General features: G+C 43.5%; 1 protein-coding gene across 1 annotated transcript in view; it reads left to right on the top strand.

Moving 5' to 3' along the window:
• Positions 1–26,613, top strand: part of otog (otogelin) — a 39,291-nt gene that overhangs the window by 5,710 nt on the left and 6,968 nt on the right. Inside the window, exons 10-43 of the mRNA XM_084682841.1 lie at positions 42–148; positions 472–581; positions 957–1,082; positions 1,311–1,419; positions 1,763–1,809; positions 2,074–2,219; positions 3,405–3,537; positions 4,031–4,208; positions 5,120–5,244; positions 5,475–5,687; positions 5,925–6,090; positions 7,104–7,178; positions 7,298–7,341; positions 7,616–7,766; positions 12,022–12,129; positions 13,329–13,467; positions 13,686–13,820; positions 14,045–14,191; positions 14,459–14,578; positions 15,022–15,138; positions 15,993–16,149; positions 16,298–16,324; positions 16,560–16,727; positions 17,452–17,730; positions 19,880–19,997; positions 20,344–20,423; positions 20,867–23,931; positions 24,156–24,333; positions 24,502–24,653; positions 24,848–24,937; positions 25,039–25,225; positions 25,470–25,690; positions 26,085–26,223; positions 26,415–26,603. Of these exons, the coding sequence (XP_084538967.1) occupies positions 42–148; positions 472–581; positions 957–1,082; positions 1,311–1,419; positions 1,763–1,809; positions 2,074–2,219; positions 3,405–3,537; positions 4,031–4,208; positions 5,120–5,244; positions 5,475–5,687; positions 5,925–6,090; positions 7,104–7,178; positions 7,298–7,341; positions 7,616–7,766; positions 12,022–12,129; positions 13,329–13,467; positions 13,686–13,820; positions 14,045–14,191; positions 14,459–14,578; positions 15,022–15,138; positions 15,993–16,149; positions 16,298–16,324; positions 16,560–16,727; positions 17,452–17,730; positions 19,880–19,997; positions 20,344–20,423; positions 20,867–23,931; positions 24,156–24,333; positions 24,502–24,653; positions 24,848–24,937; positions 25,039–25,225; positions 25,470–25,690; positions 26,085–26,223; positions 26,415–26,603 (7,546 nt within the window). The remainder of the gene's footprint in view (positions 1–41; positions 149–471; positions 582–956; positions 1,083–1,310; positions 1,420–1,762; positions 1,810–2,073; positions 2,220–3,404; positions 3,538–4,030; positions 4,209–5,119; positions 5,245–5,474; positions 5,688–5,924; positions 6,091–7,103; positions 7,179–7,297; positions 7,342–7,615; positions 7,767–12,021; positions 12,130–13,328; positions 13,468–13,685; positions 13,821–14,044; positions 14,192–14,458; positions 14,579–15,021; positions 15,139–15,992; positions 16,150–16,297; positions 16,325–16,559; positions 16,728–17,451; positions 17,731–19,879; positions 19,998–20,343; positions 20,424–20,866; positions 23,932–24,155; positions 24,334–24,501; positions 24,654–24,847; positions 24,938–25,038; positions 25,226–25,469; positions 25,691–26,084; positions 26,224–26,414; positions 26,604–26,613) is intronic.

The following is a 26,613-nucleotide window of genomic DNA, read 5'->3' as shown; positions in this document are numbered from 1 at the left end:
TTAAAATAATTAATGGTTTTATTCCTTTTGTATTGTAATAGAAAGTAGAGGAGGTGTGCGCCATGTTGCTGGAGGAGCCTTTCAAGACCTGCCATGAGTTTGTCAGTCCGATGTCTTACATGTCCAGCTGCTCCAATGACCTCTGCCAGTAAGTTCTACTGCTACCACTGTATACTGCATATTATGATTGTGCGTTGCTTATAGTAGTTCAAGTTTAATAACAGATAGCATGTTAAAGTGCATAATAGATAACTACGAAAAACATGGCATATAATAAAGAAGGCAAATTCTTAATTTATGTTCAAATCAAATGGTTAATTTGATTTGAACATAACAACATAACACAACAAGTCAAAACCTTAAAGCTGGCCTGGCATAGTTTTAGCATAGAAGTTCATTTAAACAGCCCTTCTTAACACACATCTATCCAGCCATAATGAATGAGTCGTTGTTTGTTACTCTCCTTTGAAGGTCGGGTCCCAATGGGGATGTGGTATGCCAGGTGTTTACTGAGTATGCCCGTGCCTGTGCCCATGCTGACCACCCACTGCACCATTGGCGGGCACACATACCGCAGTGTGGTACGTAATCTCATTGCCCCTTCCTTAATTCATTATGATGGATGTAACTATTTTAGGTCAGACAGAAATTACATGACAGAAATCTAAATATGTGTCAATGTATATTAGCGTATAAATTCCTAGATGAATTCCTTGGTATTGTGACATGTAAATGTTAAGGTTACAGCAGTCTGGCCTTAACGGGCTTGTTAACCCACAAGTTATGTTCAGTTGCCAGCAAAAGCTGACTGCTTTAGTGGCTAAGTTTGCACATCAAGCGTTTTTGTTTTGGCCATTACAGTCACAAAAGGTTTTGCCTATTCCCTCAATGACTCCAGTGACCTGTATCAGTGCATTCCCCTATGATGTCACTTCCTGTCTGTTTGTTCTCATCAGCGGTGCAGTGTTCTCCTGAGCTGCAGTACAAGGAGTGCATCACTTGCTGCCCGGTCTCTTGTAACATGGACCGGATGTGCATCGACAGCAAACTGCCTTGTCTGGATGGCTGTTACTGTCCCGATGGTAAGACATGGAATCTGTGTTCTTCTTGATAGCAGTTCTCCTGAACTGAATGTAGCTATTTTGTAGCGGTATGTTTTCCATATCAGTGTTTGTGTGAGACATCTTAGTTTTAAAACTTGCTTTTTTGGTTTGGTGCCCCCTTGGTCCCAAGGTCTTAATTACCTTCACCGTTTCAACTGTGGAAAATGTGTATATTCTTAGTCTCTTTTGTCCAACATCTTCTCACAGATCTGATCTATGAGGACGGGAGCTGTGTGAAGCCCTCAGACTGCCCCTGCGAGTACCACGGCATGGTCTACCCATCCGGACAGACTGTTCAGGAGGAATGCAACAACTGGTGAGACCATATGCAAAATATTGTTTTCTCAAAACTGCATTCTGAATACTTTATGGGACAGGAATATACCTTGTGATATATATGATGCTCTATCCAAATATGAATTTACATTTCATATTTCATATATGTTTGTTGCAACTCTTTCCTGCTCTACCCATACAACATATATGTTCCCCAGGAAATGTGCAATCTTACATTTAATCTCAGCCATCTCGGATCTGGGCAGGATTGAGGGGTGCCTTCTGCCTTCAGTCCCATTTCTGTCAGTGGTCCTGGATGATTAGCGCAGGCTTTCATGTTTTCAGAGCCACCTGGTCACTTCTCCCCTTTCTCTACCTTTCAGCACATGCATGGGGGGAGTGTGGAACTGCACCCACCACAGCTGCCCAGGTCCACATCTTTACCTTACCAACATGACAATGCACACATTTTTTTGTGTGGATTTTATGTCAACTTAAATGACGAGGTGTTAAAAAAGTTGATCCAATGGAATTATATGTTATATGTTTTCATCAATATTAATATACTTATATACTGAATTTCAGCGTGAGGCTACTGTAAAGTTTGAGCCGAACATTGTATTTCAAGAAATGATACTGGTTTTCACTAGCTGATGTTCAACTTTTTACTAATTTCTGACCTCACCCCTCACAGGAGAGTGCTCTGTAACTGGAGATATGTACTTCCAGTCATTCGATGGTCGGACGTACAGCTTCCCAGCATCGTGCCAGTATGTCCTGGCAAAGAGTCGTAACTCAGGGAAGTTCACTGTCACCATACAGAATGCACCTTGTGGACCTGTGAGTCGTTTTTGGATATCTTTCAGCATTGTACTCAATCATATCACAACACAGTGATATGATCACACTGATTTGCTTGGTAACATAATGATATGAATAGTGCCCAAATGTGGTTGTCTTTGATGATCAAATGTAATTGCTTTGGAAATGATGAGAGCGAATTAATCATTTTCAAACCATACCGCTAACTAAAATCATATTGCTTTCCATCAGCTTTTTTTTGGCAAACTCCTGCTCTGTATGTCTTTCAAATAGAACAGGAGTTTTTCACAGTAATCGCTCCGCTGATAGGAAAATGTTTTACCTTATCCAGTTTGTATTATCATGCAGAAACTGGAGTTTGGTTCTAACATTTTGTTCTGAAACCTGATGGCTGGGAGGGAGCACAGATGAAAGCCCTTCTGCGACGTGTTGTGTGTCGTGATCAAACCATCTAATGCCCTGACAGATAAAACATGAGAAGCAACAAAAGACTGAGAGCATCTTTTCCTCAAAGCCTCCAATTTCCCAGCATCACCCCCCAGCCGCTGATGCCACTACTCAACATGCAGCAAGTGGGGCCCCTGTATAATATGTCACACAGCATTCTAGTCAAGTCAGAGGGGCCCCTCCCAGCCCCTGACCAATCCAAATGTTGCAATTCCCTTGGATGACCTTATCTCGGTCCAGAGTGACTGAGTCCTCGACTGCTTTGTAGTTGGGAGCGATGAAGGGAGGAGGAGGCGGAGGTGGCGGGATATAGGGCAGACTGTGTGAAAAGGGGATAGTGAACGAAGGAGATGGAATGAAGGGTCACATAGTGGTGGTGGGGGGGGGGGCTTGACTTGTCAGCTGTGTGAAAGACACGATTCATGGAAGCATATCGCTTACTGTCAGCTCCTTCTCCGCATCCCTATCTTAAGAAACTTCTGCGGATTGACTGCCCAAACCATCTCTCAAACTGAGATATTGCTGGGAATGTATTGCAAACTTATTAAGTACCTCATCTAGCCATTGACAAAGTGGATAACTCTCTAAAGAGACAATTGTCCTGTATAGTTTTCCCACTCAACCCCCCCCCCCCTCAACTCCCCCTCAACCCTTTTTCTTGATGTGCTTTCTCTCCCATTCATCTACTGCTTCTGAATTGCCGCCATTAGGAAAAATGGCAGTATTCTTTATCGAGCCATCTTGTCTCAATTTCAGAATTTGGATGGAGCCTGCATCCAATCAGTTAGCCTGGTCATTGACGAGGATCCGAGAACAGAGATCACAATGAGCCACCTCGGAGAGGTCTTCATGGCGGGCCAGTACCGCATCTCCCTGCCTTATTCAGATGGTAACCTCACATGAGCATTGTGCCTTGGGGGTGGAGGGGGGTGAGGGTGGGGGGGCTGGCATTGTTAAAACAAACTCATGTAAATTTAGGTGATGTTGGGGAACTGGACCAGAGATGTATTGAATGGAAGTTGTTTATTTTAGATGGCAACATTTTTCAGTTCTGACTTAATTATGCCATATTTTATTGACCCTGTCCTGGCTCATCTTTCACTCCTTCAGATGTTGCAATCCTGTGACTTTCTCATGGTGGGGTAAATTATTTTGTGTGCCCCCAGTGTTTGAAAATGTGTCATTAAGCTCAGACATCTCATATCTTCCCTCATTTGGTAGGAGATGTCTTGACTTATTTCAACAAATAGTAGAAAAGGGTAACAAGGAAATATATACTCTAGGTGGTATAAACTCAGGATTTTGTGAAACAATGAGGAAATAATCATGAAGTATATTTTCAACACTCCTTCCACCCCTTCCATGCTCCCCGCCCTCCCCAGACGTGTTCCACATCCAGGAGCTGTCCTCCATGTTCCTGCAGGTGAGGACGTCCCCCGGGTTGCGACTTCAGTACGGCTGGCGCGAGTTCCGCCTCTACCTGCAGGTGGACGAGCTGTGGAAGGAGGACACGGTCGGCCTGTGTGGCACTTTCAATGGCAACATTCAGGACGACTTTCTGTAAGTGTGTCCGGCCTATCTCCAGACCCCCTGACCCCATCGTGGCGGGTGGCGCTCTCTTAGATTGGCGCCAGACTCTTTGTGCCACTCTGCTATGAGGGGGAAAGAGGTAGATGAGAGACAGAAAGAGAGAGTGGTTGTGAGTGTTTGAGAGGGGTGTGTGTGACAGAAAAAAGAGGGGTTGGTCATAGAGAGGGGATACTCTCGTTTCAGGGCCAAGGAGATCCAGAGTGAAGTGCCCCTCTTCTTCTCTCTCTCTCTCTCTCTCTCTCTCTCTCTCTCTCTCTCTCTCTCTCTCTCTCTCTCTCTCTCTCTCTCTCTCTCTCTCTCTCTCTCTCTCTCTCTCTCTCTCTCTCTCTCTCTCTCTCTCTCTCTCTCTCTCTCTCTCTCTCTCTCTCTCTCTCTCTCTCTCTCTCTCTCTCTCTCTCTCTCTCTCTCTCTCTCTCTCTCTCTGTAATGGACACTGACCAGGCGGTTGGCATCAAAAGGTTACCTCCTTAATCGCCTCTCTTAGAGGGACAGATGAGCGCCCAAGTGAGATGGCTGTGGCCGTGAGATGGCTGTGGCCATGTCAGATTCACCTGAAATGTTTCCTTAATGGAATCATGGGCAGCCCAGTTACTGGAATAGTGAAGGAGAGGATGGGTATTCTGTGTCCTTTGTAAATGTCAATCAATTAAGCTTTTTCAACGAGCAAAAGAATATGACCCACTGAAAAACATACGTTTGCTTGTGTATTCCTCACACATCTGGGTTAAAAGCACCTAGGAACAACCCTGTTCCTCGTTTGATATGAGGAGTAACACTGCCAAATCCTCCTTTGAAAAATAATAAACCTTTGTCCTGTTCTCTAAGATGCCCTTGACAGGTACTGCTCTGGACGCTACTCACCTGCTTGTGCCTGTCCGCAGGTCTCCATCGGGGATGATAGAAAGCACCCCACTGCTGTTTGGGAACGCCTGGAGAGTGTCGTCAGCCTGTGCTCCCATCCACAGCTTGCCCCAGCTCGATCCGTGTGACACACACCAGCAAACAGGTGAGTCCTCCTAATGCTTTCTACATTCTCATGACAGGATGCACTGTACCGTATGTTCTTTGACTGTTGTAGATGTTAAGTTTTGAATCTACACTATTATCCTGGGGTTGATCCCCAGTCAAAGGTCCTCTCACACAATGTTTATACTTGCCTAATATAATTCTAAAACTCTAAATCATCCAGCGTTTTCCATATTGATTCTTGTCTAACCCCAACCCCGACCCCCCCAGCATCCTACGCCACAGAGATGTGCGATGTGCTCAACCAGGAGCTGTTCGCCACGTGCCACGAATACCTCAGCCCCATACCGTTCCACCGTCAGTGCCGGGCCGACACGTGCAAGTGTGGCGCGCCCTGTCTGTGCTCCGCTCTGGCCCACTATGCACGCCACTGCCGCAAGTACCACATTATTGTGAGGTTCCGAGGACACGTGCCGGATTGCGGTAAGTGTTTTTCATGTCGTTTTTGATGTGCCTTCAATTGATCGTTTGCAGGACTTAATTGATTGGAGACATTTCATACCATAGAAGGTTCTATATAATCAAGTGTATGTACTGAAATACTTAATATCAGCCCTAAAAGAATGGAATTAGAAACCTTTATCCAGTTGAAAACATCCTTAAAGAGAACATTTGTCTGCTCACAATGTTACTGTAACACACCTTACCTCCTCTCTCTAGCCATCCAGTGTCCTGAGACTATGGAGTATGGGACGTGTGTGTCATCATGCCAGCGCCGGTGCTCTGCCCTCGCCGTACCACAGCACTGTGGGCAGGAGTGTGAGGAGGGGTGTGTCTGTCCGGAGGGCACGTTCTACAGCACCCGCACACACACCTGTGTACCCAGGTGAGACTGCAGGGGGTCAACACACCCAAGAGGAAAGCAATTCCAGATTTAGAGTTTTCATGTTAATAAAAATGCACTTGATTCCACTTTTCTTTTTTTTCTAGCTTATTATTTCAAATTTGTGCAGCAGTGGGGATCATTAATTATGACGATTGTATCATAAAAATAGTGACTTGAGCAGACTCCGATCTCAACTGCTAGGTTGCACACGTTTCCCGGCAAGTCGGCTTTTTAACTGTCAAGCTTATCGCAACTGGTTAAGGAAGTGCAAGCAAAACAAATCCCTTCAAAGTGATATTTGTATTTCAGCTGAAGTTTAGGGTCAGACTTTTAAGTGGAACTTGTTGAAGTCGTCTGATAGACATGACAGACCCCTTCCGACCTTAACAATTACACTCCCTTTTCAACACTCTCTGCCCAGGGAGACATGCAGCTTAATTCCCCTTAAATGTCCCTAGCTTTTTACATCTTCTGTAGCTCTGTGCCTTACTTACCATGTACTAGGGTTACATCAAGGAATTTTCCGTGAAACCCCCCCATTCATTCCCCACTCAAGCTGTGGAAGACACAGATATCTGATAACCAGTGAGAAAGAATTTGTAATACAGAGCCTGATGTGTTGCACTGGCCTATATGTTACAAAGGCTTTTAGCCTCCGCTAAACAAAGTTTAGCACAACTCGATTGAGTCTGCAGCCATTTTAGTTCAGATTTTTGTAATGGGCAATGATTCACTTAAAGTGCTGATGTAACCGGGTTAGGAATTTTATGTTTCTCAAATTCACAATACACAATAAGAAAAAAAATGACAGTTTAAAGAAGTACAAGCAGTTTATTGATAGTCATTTAAAGACACATAAGTGTTTAAATAGACAAGTGTTCATCATGATGCAACACATTCAGAGTTTGTACATGTATGTCTGTGTGTACGTTTATTTTTGTGTCTGTTATATGTGTGTATATAACACACATATGTGTGCTCTGTATGTGTGTGCGTGTGTTTGGCTTCCTTAGGAGCGAGTGTCCCTGCAGTTTTTTGGGGGCAGACTATGCACCAGGTGACGTGATCATGACCTCAGCAGGTGTACAGTAAGATTCTCTTCCTCATCTCCTTCGCCAAATTCACCACGATTCCAGGCTTCTTTCCCTGTTATAGCAGTCTAACCCTAACTGCAGTCTAACCATAACTCATCTCTTTTTCACCTCAGGGTTTGTCAGGATGGCAAGCTGATTTTGCAAAGTTCTGAGAGCGGTATGTTCAATTCACAATCATTTTACATTACCTAGATAGAAACAGATGTGTGTCTCCCACCTCAAAATAGATCATTTCAGAAGTTTGTACATATTTCTTTCCAAACATTACTTAGGGAGGATGTGTCTCATTCTCTACCTCAGTGTGTCTTTCTGAGCATTGTTTTGCATTTTGACTTCTAATCATACAAACAGTAACAAAATAGACAAATGATCACTTACACTTTAATATGTTTGCTATGTCTCTGTTTTTGAAACCGTATTCATTCTTTCAGACAAGCTATGCCCAGTAGGTCAGATGTACCTGGACTGCTCTGAGGGCATGGACAGGGGCCTGGCTTGTGAACAAACCTGTGAATCCTTCCTCCTTAACCTCACATGCTCAACACACGAGCCCTGTGTACCTGGTTGTGTTTGTCCACCTGGGTGAGTATTGCACAAGATATTGTACTATCAACCTGGTATGAGTACTGCACTGGGACATCATTGAAATGTCCCCAAATTAAGGCAAACATTAACGCCTAAATGCCCTGGAAATCCATCAAAGTGATTTTGAAAAATATAAAATATATAATGCCTTGAAAACAGATGATTTTTTCAAACCTAACCTTGTTCTTAAGGTTATGGTTTAATCTGGAGTTGAAGCTCTATGACGTCGGTTTGTGTGGGTGATCCATGACTTTGTGCCTGTTGCTAAGGTCAGCAGCTCAGTGTCTAGGCCTGGGAAACATCTGAGCACTGAGCCCTCAGCTTGTGGTAATCCTGTCATGCCTATCACACTTGGAGCTAAAGGTGGGCTAGGTCTCCATACACGGTAGTGGAAAATTGAGGTTTGGAAATGTGGCATTCATTTAGTTTACTCTGTGACATATTTATGGATGATACAAAACATGGATGTTGCCTTATCTACCATACGCTTAGTGATTTGACTTAGTAAATGATGTCATTAACCTCCAAACACACAGTTGCAGGCCTGTAGTTTCTTTGAAGATGTACCTTGACTAACTGCTGTAGTTTCAGAGGTGCCGTTCAGGATGTGTCTTCTACACAGTCTCTACTTGCCACAACTCACAGAGTCATCTGCCTTGATCTTCGTCCTGAGTAGCACCCTCTAGTCTAAGTGTACTCACTATACCCTTTGAGTACCAAGAGGGGACGTTGCCTGGCTTTCAAATGCCCTCTATTCCTGGGAGTCCATTCTCATTACACCAGCAGACGAGGTAGACAGACAGAAAGGGCCAGATTAAGGCTACCTGATCCACTTAATACCCCATGTCTGCTAGACAGAGAGAGGGTTAAGTGTCCATATTATGAAATATAACCCGACAAGTCATGGTGATGAGCATATTAAAGGGGCCTCCTAAGCCAAATACGGCATGGTGGCATATCCAAGATTATGACACTTTTGTAAGGTTTTACACAGATAATATTACGAGTTTACGGTTTCATACATTCAAATGCTTGTGATGGGCAGCCTATCTATGATAGATGTAATCTCTCGTTTGGAAGTTGTTTCATTTGTGTATAGGACCACAATATGACTCACTTAACCAACACAGATTAAAACATTTGAGTTGACTAAGACCCACCCTGGGCTAGAAAACAAAGGTTCAGTCTTATTGGCTCATGTATTAAGATCTTGCTGAATGAACAAACATGGACACAAGCTCTGAAATATAGAAATGTTGACAACCTCGGTGAAGCATGTGATGTAATGAAAGGTATCAGAAAGGTTAATGAGTTCATCTGTGCCAGTCCTCTGGGGGAGACACAACAGACAACCCAAAAAGCTTGTCCCACTGCATGAAGATGATACCTTTGTGAAAGGGCGAAATGTCTAGACGTCCCACTTGTACGTGATACCCAAGATGGCCGAGTCAGAGCTGTGGTTGGGTGGCGGGAAAATTGGAAGATGGCTCAAAGAGAGAGGTGTGATTCATAGATTCCAATCACGCAGAGTCAGTGACCTTAATAACAAGACCGGCTTATACACACACACTCAGACTCAAATATGCACGATCATCATGGGAACCAAATCTTGCTGCATGAAGAAAATCCTGTCATGAGTGTTTAATAACTGTCCGCAACTTGATAGTTTGGCGGGAAGTTAGTTGTAAATATGGACACAAAGAGTCCTTATGTTGCTAATGGTGGGACACTGTGCTGGAGATGGCAATGTTGATAACTCTTGCAATGGGGAAGTGATTTAACATGTAACTGTAAACTGATTCATCAGATTAAATAATCCAATCAAGACTAGGAAATATTTATACTGAAGTTTACATTCTTTCAGATAATTACAAGTATGTCCTGACCTGAATGGTATTACAATGTGTGAAGACAAGCAATACATTGGTTTACATATAATCCTGAATTGGCTTTTAAATGGTGCCTCACAGTGGTTGGAAAACACAGTCTGTGTTTTATATACTGTCAAATAATAAAGGATATAACTTAAATCGCAAACATGTTATCATACTCAATTAATTAGTCACTAATAGCTATCTATAAATAAACATTTACATTATTTGAAATAAATATCTAAAGCAGCTAGGTCCCACCGCCATTGGAATGCAGTCAACTACAGTTATTCGTTTGTACCAAGACTTAAAAAACCCTATTAGGAAATCATTAGTTGAGGTGCTGACAGGCAGAATTGTGTTGCCATTCACAATGGCAGACTTTGTTTATGACAAAAAAAAATGGTAACCATTCATTCCAAATTTTTACGATAACAAGTCTAATGAACTCCGACAAACTAGAACTAGAACTAGTCACTGATTTTTGACAATTGAATATTGCATACAGTATCTTATGTCCTCAGACTCCCTAAACTAGTATGAGCTTCTCTATCATTCTCTTCTCCTTGGGTGATCAATAATCAATAATGTTGACTTTGAGATTTGCAGGTTGTCTTGTACAATTATGGTCGACTCCAACAATTTAAACATCGCGTTTTACCCGCTTACTGTAGGTCCCAGCTTTCATCTTGGTTTGTTTCTCTCTCTTTCTCATCATCTCTTTTTTAGTAAGGGATGACCGCCCATTCATTTTGTCTTTCTTTCTTTCATTCTTTCTTTTTTCCCTTTTCCTCTCTAGAGAGTAATGGGCATAACACTGTTTTTGTGAGCAGAGGCATTCCTGTAGTAATGAACTTGTGTAACTCTGCCCAGGCAATTACGTTTGAGTTTCTCTTTTTTCTTTTTTACTTTGTCACTCCTCCCTTTTATAAATTGCAGTGTTTCTTATTTATGCAATAAGTAGGCAGTGTGTAGTCTCAGGTGTCTCTTAAGCCTCTTAAAGAATTCCTTCTACCTGTTTAGGACCATCAGCACTTTTTCATTTGACTGAGGTCTGAGCGGTGCAAAGATATAGCGTCAAACTCTTTTTCACACTCAACATTTTAGTGATACACACTATAGTTAGGTACAGGCAGTTCACTTTTTAAGTAGAAGAGGATGGCATATCCCCTGTTTTTCTTTTCTTTTTTTAGACATAGATTTCGCAACCATTCATAGTGTAAGGTACATTTCTGGCAACCGTTACATCCTCCAACTTTACGGGGATGCCAAAGCCCTTTGAGATCTCCTGACCTAGGTATTGTGACATTCTTGGCAGAAATAGGAACAACAGAGACAAAAGATTGAAAGACAGAAGACAGGGTGTGCTTGTGCCCGTCTATCCAAAGCTTTCAAGATGTAAAATAAAGGGGAAGTTGAATTGAACTACAAAACTGGACTAAAAATCAAATTCCAAAGTACCTAATTTTCAAATTTGAAATCTTCAAACGCATATCAAATGTGTAATCACTAGGGTACAGTATCAAATCCCCCTAAATCCAGTTCTCCAAATTTGTCAGATATAATTTAATCACACAGGAGAAAGATGCTCATGGAGATTTATTCATAAATAGCTCACAGAGTCCGTAGAATGGATTATTATGGATTCTTTGATCAGAGTAATCGATACAGTGCCTTGGCGTGCAGATAAAGAGAACTGTTAACACCGCTTTATCTCGGGTGTAACTTTACTCAGATGAACCTGAGGTTTGTGGCGAGGACCATTCAATGTGTCGCTTCATTGTCCACACTCTCTCGCCAGTGGGTATAGCTCGCCCCTGGATATTACAAGATGCTTATCAGCCCCGGCCTAACAGCGTGGAAAGCGAATGGAACCACCCAGACAAAGGCTGTTTCTCTCTATCTCTGAGAATCCTAATTGTCTGGTTTTCTCATGTAGCTAACGAGTGTTGGTCCTTTTCATTTGGAGTTGCCCATCCCTGAAACACTCTTGTTCACTGGCAGTGCTCTGCTATGGGACCCAGACTGCTCTGGCTCTCTCTTCAACATCCCAGCATGCAACACTTTATACATCTCATTCAGTGCTGGACATCATAGCCCTGGCTGGTTTCATGGAATCAGTTCAAAACTAATCCTAGTATTAAAATTATATGGGAAAGGTATAGTGAAGGAGATCAGCTCATGGTAGAGCATTTTCCAGAAGATCCAGAGGTCCCACTTTCAAAACAACCCCTGTATGTTGCTTTGGATAAAAGTGTCTGCTAAATGAATTCATTCATGGAGAACCCTTTTTGAAATAACTTGATGTTATCCTCAACAGAATTGATTGTGTCTATAAACCTACACTACTTTTGTGTGTTTTTTTGTTTGTTTGTTTCCAGGATGCTCAAACATGGTGACGAGTGCTTTGAACCTGATGCATGTCCCTGTCTTTGGAAAGGGAAAGAGTATTACCCAGGAGACAGAGTCATCTCTCCCTGTTATCAATGGTAAATTTGAATCAGATTTTACTGTAGAAACTTAATTTATAAGGTAGTCTGAGTCTAAAGAGCTATGAACCATATATTCGTTATAAATCAAAAAGTTGAGCATGTTACTGGGAGTGGTAGGAATCACACGCAGCGGATGTCAAAAAGAAGAATTGATCAAAATTAATCAGATTTCCAGGACAAAACAATAAATACAAACTGGGGGAATACAACAAAAATACTTCTCTGAGCTAACCCCAAAACAAGGGCAAACAAACTATAAATTGTAGGACCGAAAACCAGAAAGCATGAGTGACACCAACACAGGTGACACAAGAGTTCTGCAAAACACTCAGCCAGTGAGGCTGACAAGGTTTAAATGGAGAGACAGCAACAACAGGTGAAAATGATCAAAGTAACAAGGTCACGATCAGCAACAGTAACTTCACACACACATTCACACACAGAGGGGGGAGGGGGAAGGAAGCTGATTCATCTGGAGTCATGACAGTTTATGTCTGTTATTGTTAAAATTATAATTTTTTTACTGCAAGTAAATTGTGGTAAAACTCTACCATAGGACTGAAGTACATTATCAGGTTGCACATTAGGCCGTACTCATATCCAGTGGCTGTATTCCATGGGATTATACCTGTCTGAGGACAAATTTGTGTCCTCAGCACCAAGCTACCTCAAACAATGTCTTTGTAAATTAAGACAAATCTGTACCGGCACAGCTAATTTTTGGGAATCGTCTCTCGCTTAAAGCGATGAGTCCTGAGATTGCTTCCACAGTGAAACTCATCACCCGATACCTATAATACTCTATTCTCCCAAGATGAGACAGGTCCTCAGTAGACCAGGTCTAATAAGCCAGCCCTTGTATGACTTCCTTTCATTTATCTGGACTCTGCCTGTGACTGTCTATCCCTAGAGAGATGAAAACGTTCTCACAGTGATCTCAGTCTTTTCTTGTCCTACCTTTCTCCTATCCCTCCATTTCTCCCAGCTGTAGCGAGGGAAGATACAGATGACAGCCTAATGGTGCAATAAGCGGGGATCCAACATTTGATGACTTGTTCACTTTATCGGCCCCCCAGCAATAATTGCTCACTCCGAATCCCCACAAAAGGAGGCCCTAAGATGTGACATAGGATTCTTTCTTTAAGTGGTAGCAGATGTATTCATAGTATTCCTTTGGTTGACGCTGTGTGTTGCAGCATTTGCCAGCATGGGACCTTCCAATGTGTGTTTCGTCCGTGTCCGTCCATGTGCACTGCCTATGGAGATCGTCACTACAAGACATTTGACGGTCTGCTGTTTGACTACGTTGGAGCATGTAAAGTTTATTTAGTAAAGGTAAAAATATTAAGTATTACAAATATTATAGCGGGGTGTGTGAGTGCTTTAGATTACAAACCAGGATAAATTATTCATGGATATGAATTACCTAAGGAAAGGTTTGAAGGAAAGATGAATAATGTCATAAATAAACAAATGAACAAGTAAAAACATTACTTTAATAAACAGATCAGCAGATTGTGGTTTATTTGACTCTTTTGGCACCTGTCCTTCAGAGCACTGCTGAGGTGATGTTGAGCGTGTCGGCTGAGAACGTGGACTGTTTTGACAGCGGTATCATCTGCAGAAAGTCTCTCATCATCAATATTGGAAGATCTTTCATTGCTTTTGACAATGAAAATGGCATACCAGTAAGTCAGTACATGTGTACCTCCCATGTCCTTTATCTTAAAGAAATACTATTGAAATTCAGATATTTTTTGATGTGCTCATCCCGTTGAAATGTACATAAATTAACATCAAACCATCTAAAAACAAAAGATACAATACTACCCCATCCAGACCATCAGCATCCATATTCCATCTAATAATTTTCACCTGAACAGGGCCTAATGCTCCGCCCTGTCTCCTTCAGAACCCCTCCAGTGTGATTGACAGCAAACAGAGTGTCTTCATTTGGCATGCCGGGTACTTCACCATGGTCCATGTTCCCGAGGAGGACCTGACAGTGCTGTGGGATCGTAAGACCACAGTCCACATACAGGCTGGACCTCGCTGGCAGGTGAGGACCAAGGGTGACCAGTCCCTGCCGCTCTGGTATGGCCCTTCCCTCAGTGCCCCCCATACTGCAGAGGCACTCCAGAGAACCAATGGACCAAAGCATAATGGATCTCACTTGAAATCATTTGAGCAGAGAAATCATTAATAAGTCGGAACTCTTTCAAAATACAGAAAACATTTCCTCACCTCTTTTCCAGCAGAGATAAACATTTCTTTTTGTTTCGAGTGATGTCGCGTGATGAGACTGACTTGGGGATCTTGTGTTCAGGGCAAACTGAGTGGGCTATGTGGAAACTTTGACTTGAAGACAGTGAATGAGATGAGGACTCCAGAGAACATCGACTCTCCTACGGCTCAGGAGTTTGGCAACAGCTGGACGGCAGCGGAGGTATCTCCGGGGTTGCTTACTGTGATAAGGGGTTATTTCCTATAAGCTGTTATTCCTTGTACATAATTCATCATGGGTTTGAATACCCAAGGAAGTGAGGTTCCTACAATTCTGCACAGTGTATACATTTCATGATGGGTTTGAGCCCGCATCCCTTATTATATTATTAGATACAGCATGGCTAGTTTGTAAGTCGCTTTAAATAAAAGCCTCTGCTAAATAAGGATACATAATATATACTGCCTTCACTACTCATTTATGACATGCTGGAGATGGCATTATAATTTACTACTCAGATGTAGTAATGCACTCATTTAACTAACATAAGTTACTACCTTTCAAGTCTTTGTTGAGTACAACAAGGTCACAACAGAATGTAAAAAAAAGTGACAGTGCATCTCTGTGTTTAATGACAGATGTGTGCTTGTGTGTGTATGTTCCAGTGTGTGAACAGTCCTGACATTAGACACCCCTGTAGTCTGAGTCCCCTGAGGGAGCCCTTTGCAAAGAGGCAGTGTGGGGTCCTGCTCAGTGAAGTCTTCCAACTCTGCCATCCAGTGGTGAGTACAGGCATGACCACCAAATCCTCTGCCAGTTGAAGGAATGCCACTTGGTCTAATTTGCTCTGATTTGAATTGTATTCAAATATTTACTGTGTGTATGTGTGCTTATGGCAAGTCCTATATATAATATATAGACCTAAAATATGTATGTGTTGTAGCTTTGAGTATTTATGCTCTTTGTGTGCTTCTGTGTTCTGTGAATGCCTGTGCACATGCCCATGTCTACATACATATCATGTGGGTTGCTAAGCAAATGCACAGGACCTTCTTATGTTTTACATGCTGGCGTGTCTGTGTGCCTGCACACGCGAGTATGTGCACTTGCGTCTGTGCCGTGACATGCAGTTTTCTCTGTGTGCTATTTCAGCTGTTCGTGTCGATGAGTGCTGGGGTGGGGGTGCCACTGGTTATTTGAGTCTGAGCTTTCAAGGTCCAGCTGACTCCAGAATAAAAGGGTTTACTTAATCAGGGGCTTAGACTGTCCCTGTTCCCTATCTGACAGTATAACTGGGGGCACTTTCTCAAGTCTACCTTCTCCCTCGTACATGTAATCTTCACTCTGGTTCATTTGGTTCACTTGTTTTGATCATCTTTTAGTTACTATCAAGATGGTACCATTCACCATAACATTCATCATAAACCTCAATATACAATTTTAGAAATAATAGAATTATAATTATAGGTAAACATTTTACTTGGCACACCTTAAGTGGATCCTAGACATATAATGATCTTTGATTTGCTGTACTTATGATGTACTTACAATATGCAGTATTACTGTATGAATCTGGGTGTTGCATTTGATGAGCGTATCTGCTAAATGAATAAGACCTAATATCCCCTCCTCCCAGGTGGATGTGACCTGGTTTTACATGAACTGCCTGTCTGACACGTGTGGCTGCAGCCGCGGAGGAGACTGCGAGTGCTTCTGCACCAGCGTGGCCGCCTACGCCCACCGCTGTTGTCACCAAGGGATCACCATTGACTGGCGCTCCCCGTCCATGTGCCGTAAGTCAGAGGACCTGCTGACATACTGTTGGCCCAGAGCCATAATCAACTGTAAAGCGCTAGCCCTTGTCTCATAAAACTGTGTTTTTGTCATATTGTCCTTGCTTGTTTTACTTTTGTTAACTAAGTTGTCTGTTTTTCTCTTTAGCCTTTGATTGTGAATTCTACAACAAAGGTAAACATTTTAGCCAGTTTTTTTCTACACAATTCTTTACTATATCTGTACTGTAACTCATTTCCGTGTATTACATGTATTATGTCCCATAAACAATCTACATTATCTATTGGAATCTCAGTATTTAGTTGTCTTTGTATGCAAAGATACTTCACTCCTAAACCACAAGGGGGAGTAGTATGTGCATAGATCTTATGCTATAGCAAACATATCACAGTATAATTGTCTTGTGCAGTCCTAGGTAAAGGCCCCTACCTGCTGCTCACCTACTTGGAAAGGAACACAGTGCTGGCTGCCAACCGGTCCAGTGGGATGGTTTTCCCAAAGAAACTAGGCTCCATGGGTCCTGGGATCCTGTCGGTCTTCATGGTGACCCCTGGACTAAGTAGATCCCGGCCGCACGGTGAGATACAATGTGAAAGTAAAACTATCAATGCCAACGATAATTTCTATCCCATTTTCTATTATCTTTACCCTCAGTTCCTATACTATACATTACTCTGAGTTTGGTTTGTTAGGTCCAGCCCACCAATCACTCGTTCTATAGGAAGAATGCCTTTCTAGCGTATCTTAATCGTGGGTTTCAGAGAGCATTCTAACATTTCCATTGGTTAATAGGCCCCACTGAATGCCAATCAGACAATATTCTCCTCTTCCACTGTTGCTATTGGTTTGGACTATGTTTGGAATGAGTTGGTTTGCCCAGCGAAAACACAGATTCCAAGATAGCTTTATGTTGACTCTTAATTGGCAAGCGGCTTCTGAGAATCAGATTTCTAAATGCTAATACAGAAACCTGATCCTTCGACCAGTCAAACTGTTGAGACCACTGGCAAGTCAGCCAAGAGGTGTTACCAGCAGCTAGCAAGCAGTGTTTATAGCTGGTATGCAGATACCATTGTCAGCTAACCTGATATTTGCCAACCATAGGAGCAAGGAGACACCCAGTAGTTTAACCAAGTATTGCAGAAGAAAAAACTATTTGTACCACAAGCATATGCGTCTCATTATTGCTATGGTTGTCAATCCTATCCACTCTTTCCACTTCAAAATAATAATACATTGTTACCAAGTAAGTATAATGGTACCCATATATTACTCATAAACTGTTCTCATCAAACTCTTAGACACGTCCCTGGTGTCGTTGGAGGTTTCTGAAAGGCCCAACTACTTTCTGCATGTGGACCAGGACGGCCGTCTTAGGGTGACCAAGTGGGAGGAGAGTGAGGCATTCTGGGACCAGGCCACATTCGTCCTCCACAGGGACACCTGGATCACCGGTTACGACTCGTTGGAGTCCTTCACCAAAACGGGCTTCTTCTTTCACTACATGCTGTCCTGGGTTCATCTCATGAAATATAAACACACAGACAGCTTCCGCAAAGCCACTCTCTTCAAACTCACAGGTCAGTGTGTGACAGAGTGTGTGAGAGGCTTTTGGGGAAAAGGTGTTGTGTGCATCTTCAATGGAGGGTTAAAAACTGTTAGTATATTAAGTTATATAAAAAGTAAGTATATATAACTATATTTTACATATAAATTAAGTAAGGGTCCAAGAATCAACACTAACTGCTAATTCTTAAATTATCAAATCTAAAATTATGAAACTAATATAATATTATCATGAGGAAGCAATGAGCTTGAAAAGACATATAGTGTTGGTTACATGCAATCATAAATTACATTTAGTACATGAATGAATAGCTCAACTATGTTAATATATGTTTGGTAAGCAAAAATACAGCACATAAAACAGCTCTGTGTGACTGAAGTGACCAGATGAATCTGTGTGAACATTCAAAAGATGAATGACTTGGCTGTATCTCTCGATGCAGCCAGGTGCTGTAAGCCATAATAGCACAATTGGTTGATTCCCCAACTTGTTATGAGAGGCTTTCAAGTCACAGATTTGATAGACTGCAAAGTAATAATAAACTATTGCACAACTATTGCAAACTGTAGACAAGTAGACACAGTAGACAAGACAACTTGGACCCAGATGAATTCTGCTTGCAGCTTTCATTGGATGCAGTGTACTATACATTTTAATCAGTATTTTTGTTAGAAGTCAACCTAAATTCCACTTTCACTTTCCATACTAGCATGGCATTTTAATAATCAACATTTGTTGTGATTAACATTGGTAAACTTTTACCCCATTCAACTTAGTAGTTTGTAATAGTTTATAACATAAATAGCAGCTAAGGACCATAACATGCTTTGATCACATAGCTTGATGTCCAGTCCTCGCATGTTTGGGTGAGTCAAAGCAACCCAATACTTACTGTATTTATGTGAGCTACGTGACAGCTGGACTGCAGGACAAAGAGTTTCACTTGGGGATACAGACTGACCAACCCCCCAACATTAGCTCCTCCAACATGCATGTGCTGCCATTTGTTTAAAACACCCGTTTAACCAGTTAATGGGTGCTTTGTGTGGGTGGCCATGTTTTGCATTGCTCTGTAATAGCAACCCTCTGCAGCTGTTGACTGGCACACTCCTACCTCAGAGCAAAATGAGAGCTTTTGTCAGTGGCGAGTGGCTGATGTGTGCTGGGGAGCTCCTTTAATCACAGTTATGTTGTGTGTGTGTACGTGTGTGTGTCCCTGTCCGTGTGTCTGTGTGTGTGTGGGTGGGGTGGGGTTGTGTGGTTCAGTCTATGTGAGAGAGGGTTGGGTGGTATGCTATGCAATGGCATCAACCAAACCCCCTTAAGGCTGTTTTACAACAAAGACCCCTCTAGAGAGAGGGGATTTACCCTCACTCAAACCCAGAATCACCCTCCGGGGGTAGGGGTGAACCAAGAGAGGGGTAGAAAACAGGGTCAAACCTAGGACAGGTATGGGAGAACCACTTGAGTTAATTTTAGCCAAACAAAACAGTTAATCACAAGATTTTGAAGTGCCCATGTGAGCATGACAGGTCACCACTAACCATCTTCCAGGTCAAAGTGCAGGGTGAGGGAAGTTCAGAGTGCTTTGCTCTTTCTCACCACTCTCAGCTCACAGAGACAGTGCCGCCGATGCAAGCTGAGTAATTACCACTGCTAAAAATATGATGGCATTTGTTTTAGTTAATGGGAAAGTCATACCAGTACTGCAGGCAAAAGCAGATAGAATTTCTCGCTGACAGCAGTGGATGCCAGGCATATCAAAGATGGAAAAGGCCGCAGAGGTTAGGCAGTGTCCAGACCGTCAAATGTTGGTCTCGGGTGCCCTAGCTCTCCAGTGGGGTACTAAATGGAGATGAGAATTTTTGAGCTAAAATTATAGAGAGAAGAGATGATCTAAATTTGCTTTGAAGACAAACTCACTTCCTTTTTTCAACACGGTGATATGTTACACGTCTTCATCTATTCTTGTCATTGTGTGGAACTATGACATTTGACACAACTCATGTATTATTATCACACACATCCATATTTGACAGTGGATTGACCATAGGTAACAGTTGCATTTCAAAATGAATTCCACATTGATGTTAAATGATCAGTATCTCTTGCACTCATCACCAGTTTCTTTTACATTCCTAAAATATGTGGTTTTCTGTCAGGCCCAGCTCCAGATATCCCTACTGGTCCTCGGTGCCAGTGGAGGTACGATTCGTGTGTCAGCCCCTGCTTCAAGACCTGCAGTGACCCCTCGGGTGGGGCATGTGTCACTATTCCAAAGTAAGACTTCCTAAGTCCTCATAACACCAACAGACAGTGTCAGCATTCACAGTACCTTCAAAACCCTTTACATTTCAATTTCTTAAAAAATTATCAAGAGGGGGTGTGATTTGAGATTTAAATTTTTAGATGCACATTGTTAATTTAGCTTTATCACATAATTAATCTGTAAACAAAAGACACATACATTTTTATACATTGGTCATTATGATGATGTTTCAAAAACGATATGCTTTATTATGAAGACAACCAAAGACAGTCTTAGATATAAAAGTGTTTGTCTAGAAAAATTGTTGTTTTCTGGGTCATGGGGGTTATTTTCAGAGCTGTGTGGCTTTTTCTGTAGAGTGGAGGGATGTCTTCCCATGTGTCCTGCCCACATGGTTCTGGATGAGGTCACCCAGAGATGTGTCCATGTTGAAGACTGTGAGTACTACAGCTTTGAGTACCCTTTTCCTTTCCCCCTTCTCATATCAGAGCAGATACTTATTATCTAAGAATGTGTAATATTTCTTTGGATTGTATTGTTACAAGAGCCAACTTACCACCATATAGTGCTTTGATATGTTTGAGGTCTGTTTGTAAAAAATATAATCACTGTAAGATATTAAGTTTCCTAGATGTTGACATGTCCACCCCTAACATCTGTTTAATCAAGCTCAACACTCTCAATCCCCTTAACTCCCAATGCCATGAGAGATGTAGTTGAAGTCTGGCCATAGAGGGACAAATTGGCCCTGCTCCTTAACCCCATTCCACGTCCTTCTTTTTCAGTCTGTCTTTCTTTCTCTATCTCACCCTTTCTTTCTTTCTTTCTTTCTCTCCTGACCAGCAGTGATGCTAACAGTTGTTTTATTGTTTGTGCTTAGGCATTAAGCCTCCAGTTGCCGTGCCGCCCATTACCACAACGGCAGCCAGCGTTGAGACACCACCTGCAGCTGTCATTCCTATCACTGCCACCACCACCCCGACTAGCCCTAGCCTCTCCACAGAACATTATACCCCTTCCCCCACACCGGGACCCCTCACCACAGCTTCCACCCCAATCCTTACAACTACCTCTGGCATGGCCCTTTCCACTGCAGCTACCACAACAGTCAGATTCACCACTGCTACACCCGCAGTGTATACCCAGACCACAACTATTAGTGTACCAACAACAGTTCCTGAAAAGGTGGTCCTACCAGACAGCACTTCATCCATTCCTGCCCCAGTGTCACACGTCAGTACAGTTGCCTCTCTATCTCCTCCAACACAGCCCCCTACAGTAAAACCTGTTTCCACTGTAAAAACGACCACAGCTCCAACTACAGTTCCAATAGTCACGACGGAGCAGATTACGTCAACTCCAAGCTCCACACTTGAGCCTACTGGTATCAGCACAGTGAGGACGACACTTTCTCCTTTCCCCGTTAGTACTTTGTTAACCTCGTCCACCAGTCCCATGGCTTCCAAAGAAACACTCTACACCACCTCTCCCACCACCTTCCCACCATCCACTGTCATGGTCCAGCCTACGAGCTCCACTGAGGGGCCCACCCTTATCAGTACACTGCCCTCTGTCACAGTCTCTCCTCCCAGGGACACCACCAAAACCACAACACGTTTAGTGGACTTGTCTCCCATTTCAACCACCTCAAGCCTTCGTCCGACAGAAGTTTCAGACACGCTTAGAGATACAGTACGGACTACAATACCCATAATCACCACTGGCGTCTACAATGAGACCAGCACAAAGCTAGTAGTCAGTGTGGAAACAGGAAAGACACCAACCACTCAATCACTTCCTCCTGGTGTTACAAGTACAGTTGCTACCACAGAGTACTCTTCTTCACCCCCCTACCCAGTTCACACTGTACCTTTGTCTACACTAGAAGCCACTTCAGCACACACCACAGAATCAACCTCACCAGTCATTGCCTTCACAACACTTAAAACAACACTATTCACTGGTCCCACACCAACAGCACGTTTCTCTGAGGTGACCACTGAGAAAACTGTGCACACAAGCCCTATGGTACTAAGAACTTCTACAATGCCTATTCCTGAGCTACCATCAAGTCCCTCTGTTGATATCTTACTTACAACAACATCAACAATTCCTACTCCACCCATCTCAGAACAGGCAGTCACAACAGAGGAAACTTCATCAGTGTCCACAGCAGAAACAGTACCTGTACCTAAAACCCATATCACCACAACAACAGCTGTTGTTCCACCTTTGAAGATAACTGATACAACAGTACCTTCTAGACCTACTTCACAAGTCTATACAGAGAGAACTTCCTGGTCGGTCAGTCTTCCAACTACGGAAAGAACTACAGAGACAACCAAATACGAGACCACAGCCGTAGACTGGGGGACGACCACAACCACCACCAGTGGTGTAACCACTCATACTACACTGACTGTCTCCCCCGATATTGCCCATGTCACCACAAAACCACCTAAGATTCTACTACCAACTGAAGAATTTTCACCATCTACCTCTACCATGTCAACCTCAACAGAGGCTATGGTTACCACATCAGCCACATCCCTGGTGTCACCCGTAGAGACCACAACCGTGCTTTTATCACCAGTAACTTCCAGTCCCATTACTACTAGTCCCACCACAGCAAAGACCACTGAACCTTGGAGGCCCCCTCATCGTGAAACTTCCTCAACACCCATATATAGCACTGAGAAGGTGACCACAGCAGAGGCTTCACCCAAACCTTTCACCCCTTTAGTCATCTCCACAACCTCCTCGCCGATCCCTCCCCGTCCCCCATCCACTTCACCATCCATTACCATGGCAACTTCTGTCGCTACTACAACTTCAATATTGTCAAGGACCACTTCAAAAATCTCAACCTTCCCAGAGCCTTCATCCATGGTGATGTCAACATCAACGATTGAGAAACCGACAACACCGAAACCTCTGGATGTGCTAACAACCCGGCTACTCGAAACACCAAGCATCACAGTCCCCACCAGAACTGAACCTCCAAGTACCTTAACCACAACCTTTGGACCAATTACTTTTCAACCATTAAAAGACACTACACCAGTACCTCCAGTGACAGAAAGAGTGAAAGTATCCACAACAGCCACAACAGCCAGAACATCTCCACCTTCGACCAGGCCCCCTTTACTGGACACAACTATAGTTCCAAGACCAACCACTCATCCAGAGAGGGTCACTACAAGAGTCATCTCTACTACAAGGACTACAATGGCACCAACAACAAGAATTTCCCGGGTAACGACAACCAGGATAACTTCCAGGGTTCCCGTCACAACACAGGTCCCCCCGACATCTTCTAAAACAGAAAGGTCTACTGTCAGGACAACTACAGACAAGGTCTCTTTGACTACAAAGTCTCCAGGAGAACCAACAAGTTCAATCACACCTGGTCCACCCACGGCACCTCCAAGTGATACCTCAACTACAGTCTCGCAAGTTCCCATCACCACTACCCGAACATCCACTAAAGTGGTTACCACTGCCAGCACCTCTGAGTATGACCACACAACCACTGTTCCATCCACAACAACCACAACTGCTGCAACTTCCGTTCCTGTACCTGGTCTTACCACAGTCACAGCCTCAACAGCGGTTCCCATAGGAGTGACCACAAAACCGTCAACACCCACACAAATACATATTACATCCACAGAGAGTTCAAAGACCCGTCCTTATGATAATCAAACATTTACAGCTGGTGTCACTACCACTGAAGTCACACCCGAAGGGACTACAACTTCCACCATCCTCACTTTGTCCTCGACTGCCACTCCCTACTACACTCCTGAGCCCGATAAAGTGGAGAGCACCCCTGCAGAGCTGAGTCCCTCACCAGCACCAGAGTCCCCCTACACCACGGTGAAGACCACCCTGGCAGCAGAGATCACAACCTCTATGGTGGTGTCATCCACCAGGGTCTGCACAGTGAGTCTCTTTCTTCATTTTACAGCTGTAGTGTACTGTAACTCAATGCCTCACTTTCTATATGGAGTATAAATCTTGCATCTAACTAGACTTGACTATGTTGTGTGTGGGCTTGTTTTGTATAAAAATATAAAAATATTTATTTTAATGTACAATTCAAAATCAATATACTCTATTCAAATCCCAAACAACCTATGACATGTTTTTTTTTTCTTCTTCTACAGCCTCCTTATGCAGAGTTCATTGATGAGTGCACAAAGTACATCTGTGTGAATGGCCAACTGGTGCTGTTCAACAAATCCCAGAACTGCCCCTACAGCTCCACCCCTCCCAACTGTGGCCTTCTGGGCTTCGCCATACTGGTCAATGGCGACAAGTGCTGTCCACAGTGGGACTGCCCATGTAAGAAACACACACGGGCCTCAGTTCAAACATTACTTCTCTGCTCAAACACCGAATCTCTCAAAGACTTACTCATTCAGAATAGGCCAAGTAGTTTCATACTTGAAATGCTTGACTTCAACACCTTGATATATAAGGTAATATAATCTTGTTGCCTGTGCTTTCCAGGTCGCTGCTCAGTCTTCCCAGACCTGAATGTGATCACCTTTGATGGTAACAGTGTAGCCATCTACAAGGCAGCCTCATACATTGTGACCCAGCTACCCAATGAAACTGTTAGCATGCTGGTCCAAGAATGCCCAAGCTCTGAGTCTGATACGGTGAGGCCATGACACAAGTGTCCCTCAAATAGCTGCAGAGCTCCTATGAGTATTAATTAGCAATGTACCTACTGACTTTGGAGAGCAGATGCAGAGGATGGGTTCTCAAGTTACTGTAAGCTTGGGCTCTTAAGAGTCAGTTGTCAGCTATCTTAAATCTGAAGGTTTTGTTGTTTCATTGTTTTTCTCCAAAGCTCTTATGGAATTTCACCAACTTGTGCCTGGTGGCTCTGAACATAACCCACCAGTCCAACCATGTTATCATTAACAGGCTGCAGAGGAGGGTCAGTCTCCCTTTCTTTTTCTCACACTATCCAGTCTAACATCATGTCTCTCACCAATATGATTTGGCAATGTATTTTCTTTTTTTTTACTTCCTCCTCAGTTATATGTCAACTCAAGGTACGCCAAGCCAAGGTTCAAGAAGTTTGGCTTTGAAATCCTGGACACAGGCAACATGTATCTGATCCGCACTCCAGCAGGCCTCAGGCTCCAGTGGTTCCACAGCACAGGCATGATGGTCATTGAGACAGAGAGCTACAACAACAAACTGCACACCATGGGACTGTGTGGTATGTGGTGTATCCAGTTAATGTGGTTTATGGGTACATTGGCATCTGTATGATACACAGTGGCTCAGTGGAGAGTAACAGAAGCTCACCTGGTCCTGGCACTCATGAAGACTGAGTTATTGAGATGTCATGCGAATTTCAGAGGTGAGCGTGACCATGACTGGAATAATGTCCTTGTCATCTGTGTACTCTCTCTACCCCCCCGTCTTCTTCCCAACCCCCTCCATATACCCCCACCCACCAGGCTGCTGTGATGGTAACCCTGCCAATGACCTGATGCTATCCAATGGCACCACGGTTGGTGAGAGCGAGGACCCGGGGGTGTTCATCGACAGCTGGCAGGTGCCTAACACCACCAGTTATGTCAGCCCCAGCCGTCGGCGTGAGGTCAACTGCTCCACCAGCGACTGCTCTCAGTGTCTGTCCATGCTGCACAACCACTCCTTCATGTCCTGCCATGCTTTCGTAAGTTGACATGTATACACACACACATGTGCACACAATGTAAGGACCATCATTAACATCATGCCGTGACTATAAAAACAGCATTGTCTACTTTGTCTTTTTTTATCCGTGAACTCTCCCATATCCATATTAGCCCTCCTATATTTCCTCCCTTGCCCCTGTTACAGCTTTCTTGGCCCAAACATACATACATGCACACCTGTGCACACAACCACAAAAACGACATACACAAACACTCAGTTGACTATAAAGGGGAAACAAAAGCATTTCAAACAACTGACTGAAGACAGCATTTTTTGCCCAATGTGAAGTTTTGTCCCATGAAGGCAGCACAATTCACTAATGTTGTTGTCTCAAGAATCCTTCATCTTGTCGTCACCTTCTGTGTGTGTAGGTTCCTCCCACCACATTCTGCGAGATGTGGGTACGCGATGCGGAGTACGTCAACAACCCGTGTGTGGCGCTAGCCGCCTATGTGGCCTCCTGTCACAAGTTTAACGTGTGCATTGAGTGGAGGAGTCCTGACTACTGTCGTAAGAAGAGAGGATTTTTACTGCCTTCTTTATTGCCTTTCATTTCTATTTCAGTCGAAGGGAGTCAAACCAAGATTCAATAGAGACTCCACTAGTCCGCTATCATACTGTACTTTATCAAGTTCATGTGCTGGTCCACTTTTTGTGTTGTCTCTCTTGCTAAAAAAGTGCTGTTGTCTCTCCTCCCCCAGCCTTCATCTGTCCGGAGGACCTGCGCTACCAGGCCTGCTTGCCTGCTTGCACAGCTCAGACCTGCTCTAACCATGACTTTGATTATGACCCAGAGCAGTGCTCTGGCCTCACAGAGGGCTGCGTGTGCCCAGAGGGGACCCTTCTCCACCGACCGTACTCAGCCCTCTGCATTCCTCCAGAGAAGTGCGGTGAGTGTTT

Source organism: Hypomesus nipponensis, chromosome 19 (genome assembly GCF_054491055.1).
Source record: "Hypomesus nipponensis isolate SF chromosome 19, ASM5449105v1, whole genome shotgun sequence".
NCBI classification, from domain to species: domain Eukaryota; kingdom Metazoa; phylum Chordata; class Actinopteri; order Osmeriformes; family Osmeridae; genus Hypomesus; species Hypomesus nipponensis.
This window is presented reverse-complemented; position numbering and strand designations above follow the sequence as displayed.